The sequence below is a fragment of the Equus asinus genome, chromosome 14, assembly GCF_041296235.1.
Source record: "Equus asinus isolate D_3611 breed Donkey chromosome 14, EquAss-T2T_v2, whole genome shotgun sequence".
Taxonomy (NCBI): domain Eukaryota; kingdom Metazoa; phylum Chordata; class Mammalia; order Perissodactyla; family Equidae; genus Equus; species Equus asinus.
Window position 1 is genome coordinate 12656989 of NC_091803.1, and position 18556 is coordinate 12675544.

The 18556-nt window shown below is 36.5% G+C and overlaps 1 protein-coding gene across 1 annotated transcript in view; it reads left to right on the forward strand.

Moving 5' to 3' along the window:
• LOC106832275 (cytochrome P450 3A12-like) overlaps nt 1-18556 on the forward strand; it is a 35538-nt gene that overhangs the window by 7163 nt on the left and 9819 nt on the right. The window contains exons 5-9 of the mRNA XM_070485388.1: nt 3317-3430; nt 3691-3835; nt 8973-9100; nt 9762-9828; nt 12984-13144. Coding sequence (XP_070341489.1) covers nt 3317-3430; nt 3691-3835; nt 8973-9100; nt 9762-9828; nt 12984-13144 — 615 coding nt within the window. The remainder of the gene's footprint in view (nt 1-3316; nt 3431-3690; nt 3836-8972; nt 9101-9761; nt 9829-12983; nt 13145-18556) is intronic.

Consider the following 18556-nt stretch of genomic DNA (forward strand, 5'->3'; position numbering starts at 1 on the left):
TTGTATAAATACCCAGTAGTGGGACAGCAGGATCATATGGTATTTCTATTTTTTTTTTGAGAAATCTCCATACTGTTTTCCATAGTGTCCTTATCTGTCTGACTTAATTTTCTTAGCATGTTGTCCTCCAGGTTAATCCATGTTGTCACAAATGGAAGTATTTCTTCCTTTTTTTAAGGCTGAAAAATATCCAATTCTATATATACATATATAGACACCACATTTTCTTTATCCATTCCTCTGTCCATTACATTGAAAGTAATTATTGAAAGGACTTACTATTGCCATTTTGTCTGAGTGTTTCATAGATCCTTTGCTCCTTCTTCATCTCTTCTTCCTGTCTTCTTTTGTGATTTGATGATTTTCTATAGTGATATGCTTTGATTCCTCTCTCTTTATCTTTTCTGTATTTACTATAGGTTTTTGCTTTGTGCTTACCATGAGGCCTCCATAAAACACCTCATAGCTATAACACTCTATTGTAAGCTGATAGAAATTTAACTTTATTCTCACTCAAAAACTCAATGCTTTTACTCTCCCCACAATTTTACATCTTTGATGTCACAGTTTACATCTTTTTATATTGTGTATCTAGCAATAAATTACTTTAGCTATAGTTATCTTTAATTCTTTTGTCTTTTAACTTTTACACTAGAGTTGTAAGGGATTTGCACACCACCATTACAATATTGCTGTATTCTTAATTTGACTATATATTTACATTTACCAGTGAGCTTTATATTTTCATATGATTTTGTGTTACTAGTTAGTGCCCTTTCTTTTTAGCTTGAAGAACTTCCTTTAGCATTTCTTGTAAGGTAGTTGTACTGGTTATGAACTCTTTCTGGTTTTCTTTGCCTGGAAACGACTTTATCTCTCCCTCATTTCTGAAGGATTGCATTTCCAGTTAAAGTATTCTTGGTTGGTAGATTTTTCCTTTCAGTATTCTAAATACATCATTTCCCTCTCTTCTGGTCTTCAAGGTTTCTGCTGAGAAATCCATTGATAGCCTTATGTGGGCTCCCTTGTAGCTCTCTGTTGTATTTCTTAGTCTTCAGGTTTAAAATTTCTCTTTGGTTCTTTTTTACATTTTGTATCTCTTTGTTGAATTTACTTTTCTTTTTGCATTTTTTTCTGATTTTGTTAAATTGTGTGTGTTCTCTTGTAGCTCTCTGAGCTTCTGTAGAAAATTTATTTCAAAATATTTGTCAGGCATTTTGTGGATCTCCATTTCTTTGGGGTCCATTACTGGAAGATTGTTGCGTTCTTTGATGGTGTATGTTTCTCTGATTCTTTTCATCCCCGTAGACTTGCAATGGTGTCTGTGCCTTTCAGTCACCTCTTCCAGACTTTGTGAACTAACTTTAGTAAGGAAAGATCTTTTATTGTGGATTAGGGCATGCTGGAGTGTTCTGTGGCCCTTAGTCTAGTGGTGCTAGGTTTCAACTGTGGGAGTGTGGGTGGCTCCATAATTAAGGAGCACAACTGGCTCAGGCAGCTGGGGCTCACAACATCACCAACTGCATGATCCTTGGCAGTAAGAGCTGTGGAGGGTCTACAGTGGCTGCAAGGGCTGTTGAGGTCTTCAGCATCACCTCCAGGTCAAGTGGTGAGAGACCAAGGGAGGTAGTAGTGGTGACCAGAGTGGGTGGTATGAGTGTGCTCATCTGTGGGGGCTGACTTCAGGCACATGCATTGCAGTGGGGGTTGGTGACTGGAGTTGAGATTGGCAGTGTGAAAGTGTGCAGCTGCAGGGGTTAGCTGTGCATACATGTGGCAGTGCAGTCCACTGACAGGAGTCAGGGCTGGCTCCAGGCACCAGAGAAGCTGAAGTGGGTTGGGCTGTTGGTATGTATATGCCCAGGCAGAGTCCAGCTCTTGCTGCCTGTGTGAATCCTGGGTATCATAGAGTTTGGCTAGGGCGTAGTGGGGCAGATCCTGGCTCAGGCAGCTGGAGTCTATGAAGGTAAAACCTGTGGGGTATCAGCAGGAAAATCTATATGGCATCCACAGAGTCTAAGCTGACTGTTGGTTTTCTCAGCCACAAAGCCTTCTTGGTCTTCTGCAGAGCAGGCCATAAAGAACCATGGTCACTCACACCACATGGCTGATACTGGTAGTCCCTGCCCTTCTGCTTTGTTCCTAGCTGTCTTAAGATGTGTGAGGTATGCCAGTCCCTTCTTGGGCTGATACCAAAGTGGGTCATTTGTACAGTTTCCTGAAAGGCTGGGCACTGGTTGCTCAACTTGCTGTCCTATTCCAAGCAAGTATAAGTCTCTAAGGCTGGAGAGTTTCCTCTTGACACTGAGCAGTGCTGTCCTGGGAGAGGGGATGATGATGCAGGGAAAATGAAACTATTCTCCCTACACATTTTGTGTAGTTATTCTTGTTTTTCTGCTCCACTGTGTTGGTGAAGCTTGTTACCTGTTTTCATGCATCAATAGCTGTTTAATTGTTGTTCCTTGTGGGGCAACAGAGACTGGAGTCTTCTATTTAGCTATCTTGGTGACTTCACTCCAGTCTTTCGTCACAACTGTAACGTTAGCTGTAGGATTTCTTGTAGATGCTTTTTATGAAGTTGAGGAACTTTCTTCCTATTCCTAGTTTTTGAATTTTTATCATGAATGAGTGTTGGAGATATTCATTTTAAAACAGAATACAGTTTTGGAAGATGAAAGAAAATCTCAATTATGCTGGCTTGCTAGGCCAGTCCCAAGCTGAGAAATAGAATTATCTCTTTCTTTTCCTTTTCTATCCCTATAGAAAAAGTGTAATGGAATTCCATGTGATTGTACCATTTCTTCAGAATAGTAAATAAGTTACTAATTTTGTAAACATTTACTATATTTTTTTAGAAAATCACCATATCAAACCATCCCTTTTTTGAGTTTCTCATGCTCTGTCTTTCATCTAAAGACAGAACTAGTCTGAGGCAAAATACAGTTTTCCAGGGCTATCTGGCTATCTGTCATCAATCCATTTTTACCCTGTGCAGCTCTGGTGGATGTACTAGGTCTTATTCCTTTCTCTTTCCCTGGAAGAACAGTTTTCCCACCACATGAATCATTTGCATTTAAAAGGATATTGGAATATAAAGGCTGGAAATCACATCTGGCGGCTGGATGTCTTCACTACCCTCACAGAAACCTAGGGATTTGGGCTAAATATTTATTGAGCATCTAGCATAGGGTCAGATACAAAGTAGACAGTCACCAAATATTTGTTGAAAAATTGATGCCCATGTAATAAATTTTCCACAACTGTTGAGAGCTCTGAAACTTACGTAGGGCAAAATGTCTTTTGCTTTTGAGTCTAGTCTCTTGGTCCAGTGGGATTTATGAAGAATGCCATCTCTCTGTCTGAGGATGAACAATGGAAGAGAATAAGAACATTGCTGTCTCCAACCTTCACCAGTGGAAAGCTCAAGGAGGTGAGAAATTAAGAGAATTTTTAATTAGAAACAAGAATGCATCTGAGATCAGGTAGAAAATAAGATCATAGTCCCTTTCCAAGGGGTATTTTTCTGAAATTGAGCTTTCTAAAAATGGTGTTTTACCTTTATGTCTTAGAAGAAACATTATAAGATTCATTATAGAATGTCGCTTACTGCTCCATGTCTGTAAAAGCCATGTTCTTCTAGGATTTGAGTCTCTGCGTTTAACTCTGGGTGGTGTTGTATATTGTGTCTAGATGTTCCCCATCATTGGCCAGTATGGAGATGTGTTGGTGAGGAACCTCAGGAAGGAAGCAGAGAAAGGAAAACCTGTCACCTTGAAAAAGCAAGTAGAAGTGTGTGTTTCTGGGTTTATGAGCTCTGTCATCAGATCCTCCAGATCCTCCAGATAGGTAACTCAGAGCCAAAATTCCTGCTATGTAGTGGTCTAGTGACCAAACAGAAGTAGGTATGTGGTGCTACAATGCCAATGGGTCATCCAAGAAGAGGTGGCTCACCCAAGAAGGCAGTGCACTCTGGAGAGAAAGAGTCTTCTTACCTGTGTATATGAGCCAGGATTAATTTATGTGTTTAATTGTCACCTTGGTTATTCTAGAAGACAAAAATACAAGGTATAGAAAGAAGAAATATGATTGTACCAAAGTTTGAGTGTGGAGGGTATGGAATGATGAGAAGGGAAGGCATTTGGTACCTACTGGTGGGCAGTGGGTGGAGCATGAAAGTTACACTTTGGAACTTGGAAAACTGCCATTTTGACAACATGGTGGGAGCTTGAGTGCATTATGCTAAGTGAAATAAGTCAGCCAGAGAAAGACAAATACTGTATGCTCTCACTTTCATGTGTAATTCAAAATCAACAACATACTCATGAAGAAAAGAGATCATATTTGTGGTTACTAGAGGTGGGGGTTAAGGGTGCACTATTGTCCCCATCAGACCCTGCCGATGGAGGAATTGGAGGAAGGTGGTCAAAAGGTACAGACTTTCAGTTATAAGATAAATAAGTACTGGGGATGTAATTTACATGATGACTACAGCTATCTCTGCTGTATGGTATATTTGTAACTTGCTAAGAGAGTTGACCCTCTGTATATTTTCTTTGGAGAAATCTCTGTTCAGATATTTTGCCCATTTTTTAATTGCATTGTTGGTTTTTTTGTTGTTGAGCTGTATGAGTTCTTTGTATATTTTTTATATTAACTCCTTATCTGATATATGGTTTGCAAATATCTTCTCCCAATTGTTAGGTTGTCTTTTCATTTTGTTGATGGTTTCCCTTGCTGTGCAGAAGTGGTGATGGATTGTAATTAGTCTTTGGGTGGTGAACATGATGTAATCTACACAGAATTCGAAATATTTTATGATGTATACCTGAAAGTTGCATAATGTTATAATCCAATGTTACTGCAATCAAAAAAGAAAAAGAAAAAAGAAAAAAAGGGAGTCAATCTTAAAAGTTCTCGTCACAAGGGAAAATTTTTGTTTTTTTAACTGTATGAAGTGATGGAAGTTAACGAAACTTGTGGTCATCTTTTCACAATTTATATATGTCAAGTCATTATGCTGCACACTTTAGACTTATACAGTATTTTATGTTAACTATAATTCACTTAAACCGAAAAAAGATTTTTATTACATTCAAAGATATGTGCAACCATCACTATAATCAACTGTTAGAACACTCTTGTCATCTCAGCAACCCTGTACATTTTAACTACCACCTCTCACTCCCCTTAGTCCTAAGCAACCACTAATTTACTTTCTGTCTCTATAGATTTACCTAGCTTGGACACTTCATGTAGATGGAATCATACAATATATGGTCTTTGTGGCTCACTTTCTTTAGCATAGTTTTTTCAAGTATCATCTGTATCAGTACTTATTTCTTTTCATGGTCGAATAATATTCCATAGTATGGACATACCATATTTTGTTTATCCATTCATCAGCTGATGGACATTTGGGTTGTTTCCACCTATTGGCTATTGTGAATAGTGTTGCTATAAGCATTCATGTACAAATTTTTGTTTGAATATCTGTTTTTGATTCTTTGGGTATATACTCAGGGGTGCAATTGCCAATTCTATAGTTATTCTGTGTTGAACCTCTTAAGACACTGCCAAACTGTTTTCCACAATAGCTACACTATTTTACATTCCCACCAGTAATGCATCAAGGTTTTAATTTCTTCACATCCTCCCCAACACTTGGTCAACAGTTTTCTATCATTTTGATTATGGCCATCCTAGTGGGTGTGAAATGATATCTCATTGTGGTTTTGATTTGCATTTCCCTAATGTTTAGTGATGTTGAGTAACTTTTTCTATGTTTGTTCGCCATTTTTATATCATCTTTAGATAGACGTCTACTTAAAGAGTTCTCTTATTTGTAGTTGGGTTGTCTTTTGTTGTTGAGTTGTAAGAGTGCTGTATATATTCTAGATAAAAGTCCCTGATCAGATATATGATTTAAAAAATATTTCTCCCATTTTGTAGTTATCTTTTCACTTTCTTGACAGTATCCTTTGAAGTGCAAAATTTTACATTTTGGTGATGTACAATTTATTTACTTTTTTCTTTTATTGCCTGTACTTTTGGTGTCATATCTAAGAATCCATTGCAAAATCTGAGGCAAGGAAGACTTACCCCTTGGTTTTCTTCTAAGAGTTATATAGTTTTGGCTCTTATGTTTAGGTCTTTGATCTATTTTAAGTTTATTTTTGTATATTGTGTGAGGTAAGAGTTCAAATTCATTCTTTTGCATGTGGATATCCAGTTGTCCCAACACTATTTATTGCAAAGACTATTTTTCCCCATTGAATGGTCTTGGAACCTTTCTCAAAATCAATTGACCATAGACATGAGGGTTTATTTCTGGACTCTAAATTCCATTCCATTGATCTATATGTCTAATCTTATGCCACTACCACATTGCCTTGATATTATAGCTTTGTAGTAAGTTTTGAAATCGGAAAGTGTGAGTCCTACAACTGTATTCTTTTTTTTTCAATATTGTTTTGACTATTCTGAGTCCCCTGCTTCCATATGAGTTTTAAATTCAGCTTTTGATTTCTACAAAGAAGCTGCTAGGATTCTGATAGGCAATTCATTAAAACTATGGATAGATTTGGGGAGTATTGCCACCTTGACGATATTAAGTTTTCTCTCCATGAACATGGGATGCTTTTCCATTTTTAAAGATCTTCTTTAATTTATTTCAACAATGTTTTGTAATTTTAAGAGTATAAATTTTGCACTTCTTTTCTTAAATTTCTTCCTAAATATTCTGGGTTCTTTTTGATGTCAATGTAAATTGAGGTTTCTTAATATCACTTTCGGATGCTTTGTTGCTGTGTATAGAAATACAATTAAGATTTTGTATATTGAAATTGTATTCTGATGCTGCTGAACTAGTTTATTAGTTCTAATAGATTTTTGGTGGATTCTTTATGACTTTCTATATACAAGATCATATTATGTGATAATGGAAATAGGTTTATTTTTTTTTCCAAATTATTTTATTGAGGTCACATTGGCTTATAACATTAAGTAATTTTTCAGGTGTACGTTATTATGTTTCACTTTTTGTGTAGACTGCATCACGTTCTTCTTTATGTCCCATAATGATACCTTTAATTTCTTTTTCTTACCTAATTCCCTTGGCTAGACCTCATAGTACAGTGCTGAATAAAAGTGATCAGACAGGCATCCTCATCTTGCTCTCAATCTTAGGGGACAGCATCCAGTCTTTCACTATTAAGTATGGTATTAGCTATGATTTTTTCATATATGATTGAGGAAATTCTATCGCTAGCTGGTTGAGTGTTTTTAACACAAAAGGGGGTTGGATTTTGTGAAATGCTTTGTCTGCGTCTAGTGAGATGATCATGCGGTTTTTGTTTTCTATTCTATTGATATGGTGTATTACACGACTTTGCATTCCTAGGATAAACTCCACTTGGCTATGGAGCATGCTTCTTTTTATATGTTACTGGATTCAGTTTGCCAGTACTTTTTCGAGAATTTGTGTATCTATGTTCATAAGATGTATTGGTGTGTAATTTTCTTTTCTTATGATGTCTTTTTCTGTTTGTAGTATCAGGGTCATATTGGCCTTGTAGAGTGAGTTTGGAAGTATTCCCTACTCTTCTATTGTTTGGAAGAGTTTGTGAAAAATTGATGTTAATTATTTTTTAAATAATTGGTAGAATTCCCCATTGAAACCATCTAGACATGAGGTTTTCTTTGTGGGTATGTTCTTGTTTACAACCTCAAACTTTTTACTTGTTATAGGTATATTCTGATTGTTTCTTTTTTTGTAACTGAGGTCAAATTGTACGTTATATTATATGGATTTCAGGTGTACATCCTTAAACTTCGACTTCTGTATAGACTTCTTTGTGTTCACCACCAAAAGTCTAGTTGTTGCCTGTCACCATGTACACGTTCCCATTACTGTTTTCACCCTGTCTCTGGCCTATTCCCCTCTGGTTACCACTACAGATCATCTATTTCTTTTTGAGTCAGTTCCTATGGTTTGTGTCTTTCTAGGAAATTGTCCATTTCATCTAAGTTATCTAATTTTATTGCTATACAATTGTTCACAGTATTCCTTATAGTTCTTTTTATTTTTTTAATATCAGTAGTAATGTCTTTTTCATTTATGATGTTGGTGAGTTGAATCTTCTTTCTTGTTTGCTTGGTCAATCTAGCTAAAGTTCTTTCCAAAGAATCAGCTTTTGGTTTAAGTGATTTTTGCTGCTGTTTTTTTATTATCTATTTTATTAGTTTCTGCTCTTATCTTTACTATTTCCTTTCTTCTGCTTGCTTTAGGTTTCACATGCTCTTCTTTTTTCAGTGTGTTAAGGTGGAAAGTTAGCTTATTGATTTGAGACCCTTGTCCTTTTTAAATATAGAAATTTAAGCCATAAATTTCTCTCTGAGCTTTTGTCACATCCCATAAGTTTTGGTAGATGCTGTCTTCATTTTTATTTATCTCAAAGTAATTTCTAATTGCCTTTGGATGTCTTCTTTGAGTCATTGGTTATTTAGGAGTGTATTGTTTAATTTTCACATAGTTGTGAGTTTCCCAGTTAACGTTCTGTTATTGATTTCTAACTTCATTTCATTGTGGTTGGAAGATATCATGTATTATTTCTATCCTGACTTCCATTTCCTGAACTGCACGATTAATTAAAGTAGCAGACTATGGTTTGGTTTATCCAAAGAAATCCTAGTCCAATAGATAAAAGGCTAAGAGGTCAAGAATTGCAATTCTGTTCCTTTGGTCATTCCAAAGATGTGGATGGGGCCCCAGATGTCACTGAAGTAGTGATGATTTCTATGTGTGGAATTACCCTAGCTGAAACATTGGCTTCGAAGTCCAAACAAAGATGATAGAAGGAATGGCCCCTGGTTGAGAACCCTGGTTTCTTTTACTGTTCTGATTGGTAGAGAAAATTAAAATTGCTCCATGTAAATTTCACATTTTCATTGTGCTTTCTTTTTTTCCCCTGCAGCACTCTTTCCATTTCTTAAAGCAGTTTTTGAAGTAATACACATATGTATGTTTCCAAAACGTGTTACTGATTTTTTCACAAAATCTGTAAAAAGGATGAAAGAAAGTCGCCTCAAAGATAAACAAAAGGTAAAATCTGGTTGTGGTTACATGAAGGTGTTCACTTTTCATAATTTATTGAGATCTATACATATGATTTGTGCACTTCTGTGTCAATTTTTGAAGCTAACCCAGCTTTGCCTTCATGAGACCTGGAGACCAGCACAAGGATGTCTCCAGGTCAGGGAGACAGGGATAAGTACCCCAGGGTGTTACTTAAGATTGTTTAGAGTTATGGGTGTGTGGGGCATTTGAAGATGCTCATAGAAAAGCTGCCGCTGAACTCTGCAAAAGTCAGGGAATTAACTTATGTGGCCATTCATTAAATTAAGGCTGGTGAGAAAAATGAAGTGAAGGGACTTCCTCCTGAACAAGCAGACATGACAGGAGAGGGAGCAGGCAACTCTTTGGCCAGGAAGCTGTGTTCAAAAGCCAGAGAAGCTAAAGATCAGAGAGAGTGAAGACCAAAAAGCAGTTGGACAGGATGGCTGAATTTCTCTCAGGGGAACATCCTGCTCTCCAAGATTTGTAGCTGGATGATTTTGTTCACTGATGACTCAGGGAACATTAGTCAGACTTCTGGACTTAAAGGGGTCATATTCTCAGGAAAGAGGCTAAGCACTGCACTCTTGATTTATATCTGACGTCACAAATGACTGTTTGTCATTGAAATTTTTCTTTCTGCTTTCAGCACCGAGTGGATTTTCTTCAGCTGATGATTAACTCTCAGAATTCCAAAGAAATGGACACCCATAAAGGTAACCAAGGAGTTCTTCAGAGGGGCACTTATGGGGAGGCTCGAGGTAGGAGTTCTGAAATGTCCAGGAAATTTTCCAGACAGAAGAGAATTTCTGCAAAATTATAGAAAGACACATGTTCAGATATAAATGGTAGGCAGAGGCACTTTCTAAAAGCGTACAGTCACAACTTTCTTCAAAGCTTGAAGAGCAACCATAAATAAGTTATTTGAGAGTGACTGGAAGTCATTCAGTGGTCTGTGGATCACCCACATCAGAACCTCTGGGGAGATTGTTTCCAATGTCAATTCTCAGGCCTAATCCAGATCCACTGAATCAGAACTTCTGGATGGAAATTTGCATCAAGTCTCCGTCATAACAGCAGGCACATTGCCCCAGTGTTGTTGACCTCAACTTGAATGCTTGGTAAAGATGTATTCACTAGCTTAATCTACTGCAAAGTTTTATTTTTCCCTGTGTAAATAATAAGTAATGTGTGGGGCAAAGCTTTGAGGCTGTGTAAACATGTTGTACCTCTTCAAAGTTTGCCTGCTTAATGTATCATCCACAGATAGATTTGACTGAAACCATTATTACTGTGATGGTTGCAAAATGATGACTTTCTAATTCTGTCATTTCTTCTGCATTTATAAGTTGATGTTTCATTGTAAGGGAAAACTTTCCATTCTCCCAAATTTATTTATTTGCTTATATATTTATATTAATATGGTCTCATACATAACAAATTTACTAGCTCATATCATTCTTTATTTTGATGCTCAAATTCTCTCAGACTTTTCCACTGGAAGCCCTTTCAAGTGGGCTCCTGTGTCCTTTGTTTTTCTTCTTCCTTTTTTCAATTTTACTTTTTTGATAGACTTTGTAAGAGTAGTTTTAGATTCACAGTAATATTGAGTGGAAGGTACAGAAATGTTCCCATATACCCCCTGCCCTGGTTACACGCAAACTCTGTCACTCTCAAAATCCCTCATCAGAGTGAAATATATGTCACAATTAATGAGCTTACATTGACACAGTATTATCACCCAAAGTCCGTAGCCCAGATTAAGGTTCATGCTTTGCGTTGTCCTTTCTATGGTATGATGTATATCCACCATTACAGCATACAGAATGTCCTGTATCCTTTTCACCTATCATTTTCTGAACACTTCTTTGCTTTATGATGCAAGACATTCCAGGTTTCCCTTCTTCTCCTGACCAGTCCTGGAATAAACCATTTCTCCAAGGAGCTCTGCTTTCTTTTATTGAGAAATGGTATTCATAAACCCAAATCTGGTGCCTCATTGCTAATCATTAGCAGTAGCTCACTGCTACTAGGATGTCTCTGCTTCTAGTATTTCTCAGTAGACAAAACTAAGAACATCAAATGTATTTGTACAAAACTGATACACATAAATAATTCTATATCTACCCATAACCAGTGATGTAAACATGCTCTGTCTCTCAAAAAATGGCCCTGATTTATAGTTTATTTCCATGACATGAAAACTCCCATATGTTTAATTTCAACCTACCAATGGTTTGACAACCATCTCACAGAGTTCCTGAATATTTAACAATTATTCCTAGACAGCAGGGGTGATCTGAGTCAAACACACCAGTATAGATACATCTATATCTGTGCTTACATCTACTTCTAACTACCTGTCTTACTGTCTGTCTATCTATCTATCTATCTATCTATCTATCTATCTATCTATCTACCTAGTCAAACCCAGCTTTATGAGATGAAGGAAATACTCTATATCCTCATTGTTTGATACAGTAACCCTTAGGCACATGTGGCTATTGAACACTTGACATGTGGCCAGTGCCACTGAAGAACTGGAACTTAAATTATATTTAAATTTAATTATTAAAATTAGCCACATGTATCTACCATATTGGACAGCACAGCTCTGAACTTTGAGTATCAGGAGGTTCACGCTAACCAGGGGAAAGAATTTGATAGCCGAATTTACTGACAACCAGCATCACAGAAATCATCATTGGGAAATCAGAACTCTACAGAACTTTCTTATAATCATTTTTTTATTGCTTTTAGTTGTGAATTGCACGGTTAGGTCAGCTATTATGTTTATTTCAGTGCCCTAAATAAAGGTCCTACTCTAGTCCCAAGCAAGTAGATTTCACCCTGACCATGCTTAGTTTCTTTCAGAAGAAAATCACAAGGGAGGCCAACTTATAATCACAGTTTGCTGAGCATAAATTAGAGTGAAGAAAGACAGCATGTGCTGAGGAAGATGACATTCAGGCCATGATTGAATAAGTGTTGCTGTTACTCTCACTGGACCATGCATATATATTTTTTCAAGCTCTCCAATGCCCTCTATTGACACATTCTGCCGTCTTCTATTTTAATGCCATTAATTAGACTACAGTTAATCACCACTCTTCTAGCATTTTGCATGTCTCTATATTTTCTGTACATATCTGAGATCTTCCATTTAAAGACTTGTACCACAGGTCTTCCACCATCTGATACTTCTCAAGGTGTCATTCATGCTCCAGCTAGATTGTGCACACAATCCACCACATCTCATGCAAGTTCAGATTTTGATTCAATAGTTCTGCATTTTCAATAAGCTCCCAGATGCTGCTGGTACATGGACTACACTTTGAGTTGCAAGAGTTCATCTGTAGTGCAATATTATTCTCTTAAGTTCCTCAAACATGTTTAGAGGAAAGATCCTTTAATTTTCTCTACCATTAAGCTTTAGTATTGCAGACTTTCTTTAAAAATTTCAAGCTATATTATAGCTAGAATAACTTAATTTGTTCCTGAGGGAGAATGCTGCTCCATATTACTTGCAGCTAACATACTTTTAGGACTCTCCAAGGGACATACTGATAACACTGTGTATGTTAGACAGAAATGCTATCTCTTGAAATTACCCAGCTGTGTTGGTGGGGATGGTGGCATAACCAGGAGTAGATTTCAAGAATAGTGTAGATCTTAGGGAAAAACTGAATTAAGACAATTTCTGCCTTTTTCTGGCTCTGTCAGATAGAGTGCAAACCACTCCCAGTTTAACTCAAAACTGCTTTTCTATTTTTTCCCTAGGGTGTTGAGAGTTTCATTTGGATTTCTAATCATCTAAACTGTAATGTTTTACACTGACCTTCTTTACCTAAAATGTTTCTTCTCCTTTTAGCTCTGTCTGATCTGGAGCTTGTGGCCCAATCTATTATCTTTATTTTTGCTGGGTACGAGACCACTAGCACTTCTCTTTCTTTCCTTATGTATCTTTTGGCCACTCATCCTGATGTCCAGCAGAAGCTTCAGGATGAGATTGATGTGACTTTCCCCAATAAGGTGAGTGGATGATACCTAGAGTGGGAGGGAGAAGGTGAAGACTTAGCAAGAATGTCTCCTCATCACTTCTTAGGAGAATTAGTTCAAAATGCATAAGTATCAATTCTTTTACCTGCACCTTTTATGAAGGATTTAAAGAGATGAAAACAAAGGGAGAAACATAGGTAATGTATGCTGCTCACATAACTATAAGATCTTTGAAAAAACTCTTTGTCCTGGCATATCAGTTATCTGTTCCCGTAATCAGGCCAAGCAAAAATCACAAAACCTCAGTGGCATTTAACAATAAGAATTTATTTCTCAAGTGTCTGGATAGTTACCTCTATTGATATTGGCTGGACTTTCTTTGGACAAGGTGTTGGCTGGTCTAGGCTGGCCTTGGCTAAGCTGGATGGGCTGACTCAGCTCCACATGTGATCCATTCATCTCTCACGGTCCAAAAAACTAGCTTGGGTGTCCTGTTTGTAGGGTTATTGCAGAGGGCAAGAGCAAGAAGCCCAATCATATGGGCGCTTTTCAAGACTGCACTTGCATCACACTTGGCCAACATTGCATCAGTTCAAAGCAAGCCACATGGCTAACCCTAGAGTCAGAATGGGAGAATACCACAAAGTTAGGTGGCAGAGGCCACGGACACAGAAAAGGGTGGAGAATTAGGACCACTAGTTCAATCTACTACCCTGGGTAAACTTTGCAGACTAGGAGAAGCCTGGTGTAGAGGACAGAGCATAGGATAAGAAATGAAAGACATGACTTTGAGTCCTGACTGTGATTTTGGACAAGCCTCATGAACTTTGTCAGTCATGGGTATTTCATACATATAAGGTAAGGAGACATTTTAGGGCCTACCTAAATTAAAAATTATCTCTTTTCTCTGGTAAAGCCCATATTGGGATTCTTTTGTTTGAAATATGATGTCACTTAGAGACAGAGATTAGCTAAAGCATTTTGTTCTCCTTTTTTTATAATAATAATTACAAGGAAAATAACAACACGAATAGTTTATATTTGCCTCTTAATATATATGTCTGTCCTAAATGCTTTCTAAGCGAATATAACCTTCGTAAAATTCTGTATTAGTCAGGATAGGCTAGGTTATGACTCAGTAACAGATGAACCCTCAATATCAGTGAATTTACATAGCAAAGGTTTATTCTAACTCAGATTTACATTTCCAACTGGATGTTAGTAGAAGATGGGAGTGGGAGTCTCTGCTCCACATAGTTACTAGGGTTACAGGCTATGAGGTTTCACTTTCTTGTAGCTGATTAGAACATGAGGCCTTCCTGTGGGATGGGGAGTAAAGAACTAGAGTGTTCTTCAATGGCTTTTCAAATATTTTGTCCCCAAACTGACATACATCACCTCATTTCACAACGGATTGGCAAAGCTTATTTCCCCTAAGTTCAATGGCCTGGGAAATATGGGGGACTACATGGATACTGGATGAGCAGTGAATGTCTCTGCTGTACAACTCTATGAAGTGTCAACTTTAATTATCTCTGTGGCACATTTTGGAAAATTGAGCTACAGAGAGATGAAATACTTTCATATACTAGTCATGTAACTGGTAGTGAGGAAGACAAGCTATGATCCAGGACGTCTGGCTCCTGAGCCGAACTTTTAACATCTGCAATATTGATTCTTCAATATAACACCAAGAGATAGCCACAAGTTGTCTACACTGTTTTCAGATCTCTGCTAAAACTGGATTTCATTTTTTTCCCAGGAGGAAAATGTATTTATTTATTTATTTTTCCATGTAGTTAACAATTTACCTAAATTGTTTTTTAACCTTTATTTTTTGTTGCAGTAATGTTGGTATACAACATTATATAAATTTAAGGTGTACATCATTATATTTTGATTTCTTTGTAGATTACATCATGTTCACCACCCAAAGACTAACTACAATCCATCACCATACACATGTGCCTAATCCCCCTTCCCCCCTCCTTCCTCCTCCCTTCCCCTCTGGTAAGCACCAATCCAATCTCTGTTTCTATGTGTTTGTTGTTGTTTTTATCTTCTACTTATGAGTAAGATCATTTGGTATTTGAATTTCTACTTCTGACTTACTTAGCTTGGCAGAATACCCTCAAGGTCCGTCCATGTTGTCATAAATGAACAGATTTCATACTTTTAATGGCTGAATAGTATTCCGTTGTGTATATATACCACATCTTCTTTATCCATTCGTCTTTTGATGGGCATCTAGGTTTCTTACAAGTCTTGGCTGTTGAGAAAAATGCTGCGATGAACATAGGGGTCCATATATCTTTTTGCATTCATTTTTTTTGTGTGTTCTTTGGATAAATACCCAGCAGTGGAATAGCTGGATCATATGGTAGTTCTGTTCTTAATCTTTTGAGGAATCTCCATAGTGTTTTCCATAGCGGTTGCACTCCTACCAGCAGTGTATGAGAGATCCCTATTCTCCACATCCTCTCAAACACTTGATGTTTCCTGTCTTGTTAATTATAGCCATACTTATGGATATGAGGTGATATCTCATTGTGGTTTTGATTTACATTTCCCTGATAATTAGGGATGTTGAACATCTTTTCATGTGCATGTTGGCCATCTGTATATCTTCTTTGGAGAAATGTCTGTTCAGCTCCTTTGCCCGTTTTTAAATTGGCTTGTTAGTTTTTTTTTTGTTGAGATGTATGAGTTCTTTACATCTTTTGAATAATAACCCCTTATGTAATATATGGTTTGCAAATATCTTCTCCAAATTGTAGGGTTGTCTTTTCGTTTTGTTGATGGTTTCCTTCACTGTGAAGAAGCTTTTTAGTTTTATGTAGTCCCATTTGTATATTTTTTCTATTGTTTCCTTTGCCCGGTCAGACGTGGTCCTTGAAAATGTGCTGCTAAGACCGATGTCAAAGAATGTAATGCATATGTTTTCTTCTAGGAATTTTATGGCTTCAGCTCTTACATTCAATTCTTTAATACATTTTGAATTAATTTTTGTGTATGGTGTAAAATAATGGTCTATTTTCATACTTTTGCATGTGGCTGTCTAGTTTTCCAAACACCAGTTGTTGAAGAGACTCTCCTTTCTCCATTGTATGCTCTTGGTTTCCTTGTTGAAAATTAGCTGTCTATGGATGTGTAGGCTTATTTCTGGGCTCTCATTTCTGTTCCATTGATTTGTGTGTCTGTTTTTGTGCCACTACCATGCTGTTTTTTTACTATAGGTTTGTACTATATTTTGAAATCAGGGAGTGTGATACCTCCAGCTTTGTTCTTTTTTCTCAGGATTGGTTTGGTTATTTGGGGTCTTTTGTAGTCCCATAAAATTTTAGGATTCTTTGTTCTCTTTCTGTGAAAAATGTCATTGGAACTTTGAAATGGATTGCATTGAATCTGTAGACTGCGCTGGGAAGTATGGACATTTTAAATGTCTAATTCTTCCAATCCAAGAGCATGGAATATCTTTCTATTTCTTTGTGTCTTCTTCAATTTCTTTCAACAATGTTTTATAGTATTCCGTGTACAGATCTTTAACCTGTTAAGTCCATTCCTAGGTATTTTATTCTTTTTGTTTCAATTGTAAATAGGATTGTATTCTTAATTTCTCTTTCTGCTACTTCGATGTGAGTGTAGAAAGACAACAGATTTTTGTACGTAGATTTTCGTACCCCACAACTTGACTGTATTCACTCATTATTTCTAAAAGTTTTTGGTGGATTCTTTAGGGTTTTCTATATATAAAATAATGTCACCTGCAAATAGTGATGGTTTCACTTCTTCCTTTCTAATTTGGATCCTGTTTATTTCTTTTTCTTGCCTGATTGCTCTGGCTAGGACTTCCAATACTATGTTAAATAAGAGTGGTGAAAGTGGACACCCTAGTCTATTCCTGTTCTTAGAGAGATAGCTTTCAGTTTTTCTCTATTGAGAAAGATATTAACTGTGGGTTTGTCCTATATGGCCTTTATTATGTTGAGGTATTTTCCTTCTATACCCATTTTATTCAGTTTTTGAAATCATAAATGGATGCTGTGTCTTGTCAAATGCTTTCTCTGCATCTATTGAGATGATCTTGTGATTTTTATTCTCCATTTTGTGAAAGTAATAAATCACTTTGGTTGATTTGTGGATATTGAACCATCTCTTCATCCCTGGAATAAACCCCACTTAATCATGTTGTACGATCTTTTTAATGTTTTGTTGTATTTGATTTGCTAGTGTTTTGTTGAGAATGTTTGCATCAATGTTCATCAGTCATATTGGCCTGTAATTTTCTTTTTTTGTGTTGTCCTTCTTTGGTTTGGTATCAGGGTTATGTTGGCTTTGTAGAATGAGTTAGCAAGCTTCCCTTCCTCTTCAATTTTTTGGAAGAGTTTGAGTAGGATAGGTATTAAGTGTTCTTTGACTGTTTAGTAGAATTCACCAGGCAAGTCATCTAGTCCTGGGTCTTTATTTTTTGATTACTGTTTTGATTTACTTACTGGTAATTAGTCTATTCAAATTCTCTATTTCTTCTTGATTCACCTTTGGAAGGTTGTATGATTCTAGAATTTATCCATTTCTTCTATATTATCCAATCTGTTGGCATGTAGCTTTTTGTAGCATTCTCTTATAACTTTTTGCATTTCTGAGGTGGACGTGTTAATTTCCCCTCTTTCTGATTTTATTTATTTGAGCCCTCTCTTTTTTTCTTGGTGAGTTCTTTTCAAAGAACCAGCTCTTAGTTTCATTGATTGTTTTTCTATTGTTTTTTAAGTCTCTTTTTCATTAATTTCTACTCTGATTTTTATTATTTACTTCCTTCTACTGATTTTGGATTTTCTTTGTTATACTTTTTCCAGTTACTTTAGGTATACTGTTAGATTGTTTATTTGAGACTTTTCTTGTTTGTTGTGGTAGGCTTGTATTGCTCTAAACTTCCCTCTTAGAACCACTTTTGCTGTATCCCATAAATTTTGACATATCATATTTTCATTTTCATTTGTTTCCAGATATCTTTTGATTTCTGCTTTGATTTCTTCATTGACCAAATCGTTGTTCAGTACCATTTTGTTTAATGTCCACACGTTTGTGGGTTTTCTAATTTTCTTCCTGTAGTTGATCTCTAGTTTCATACACTTGTGGTCAGAAAAGACGTTTAGTATTATTTCAGCCTTCTTAAATTTATTGAGACTTGTTTTTTTGCCTAATATGTGATCTATCTTGGAGAATGTGCCATGCGCATTTGAAAAGAATATGTATTTTGCAGTTTTTGCATGGACTGTTCTATATATATCTACTAAATCCTTCTGGCCTAATGTGTCATTTAAGGCCAATGTTTCTTTATTGATCTTCTGTTTGGATGATCTATCTATTGGTGTAAGTGGAGTGTTAAAGTCTCCTACTATTATTGTGTTGCTGTCTATTTCTCCTTTTATGTCTGTTAATAATTGC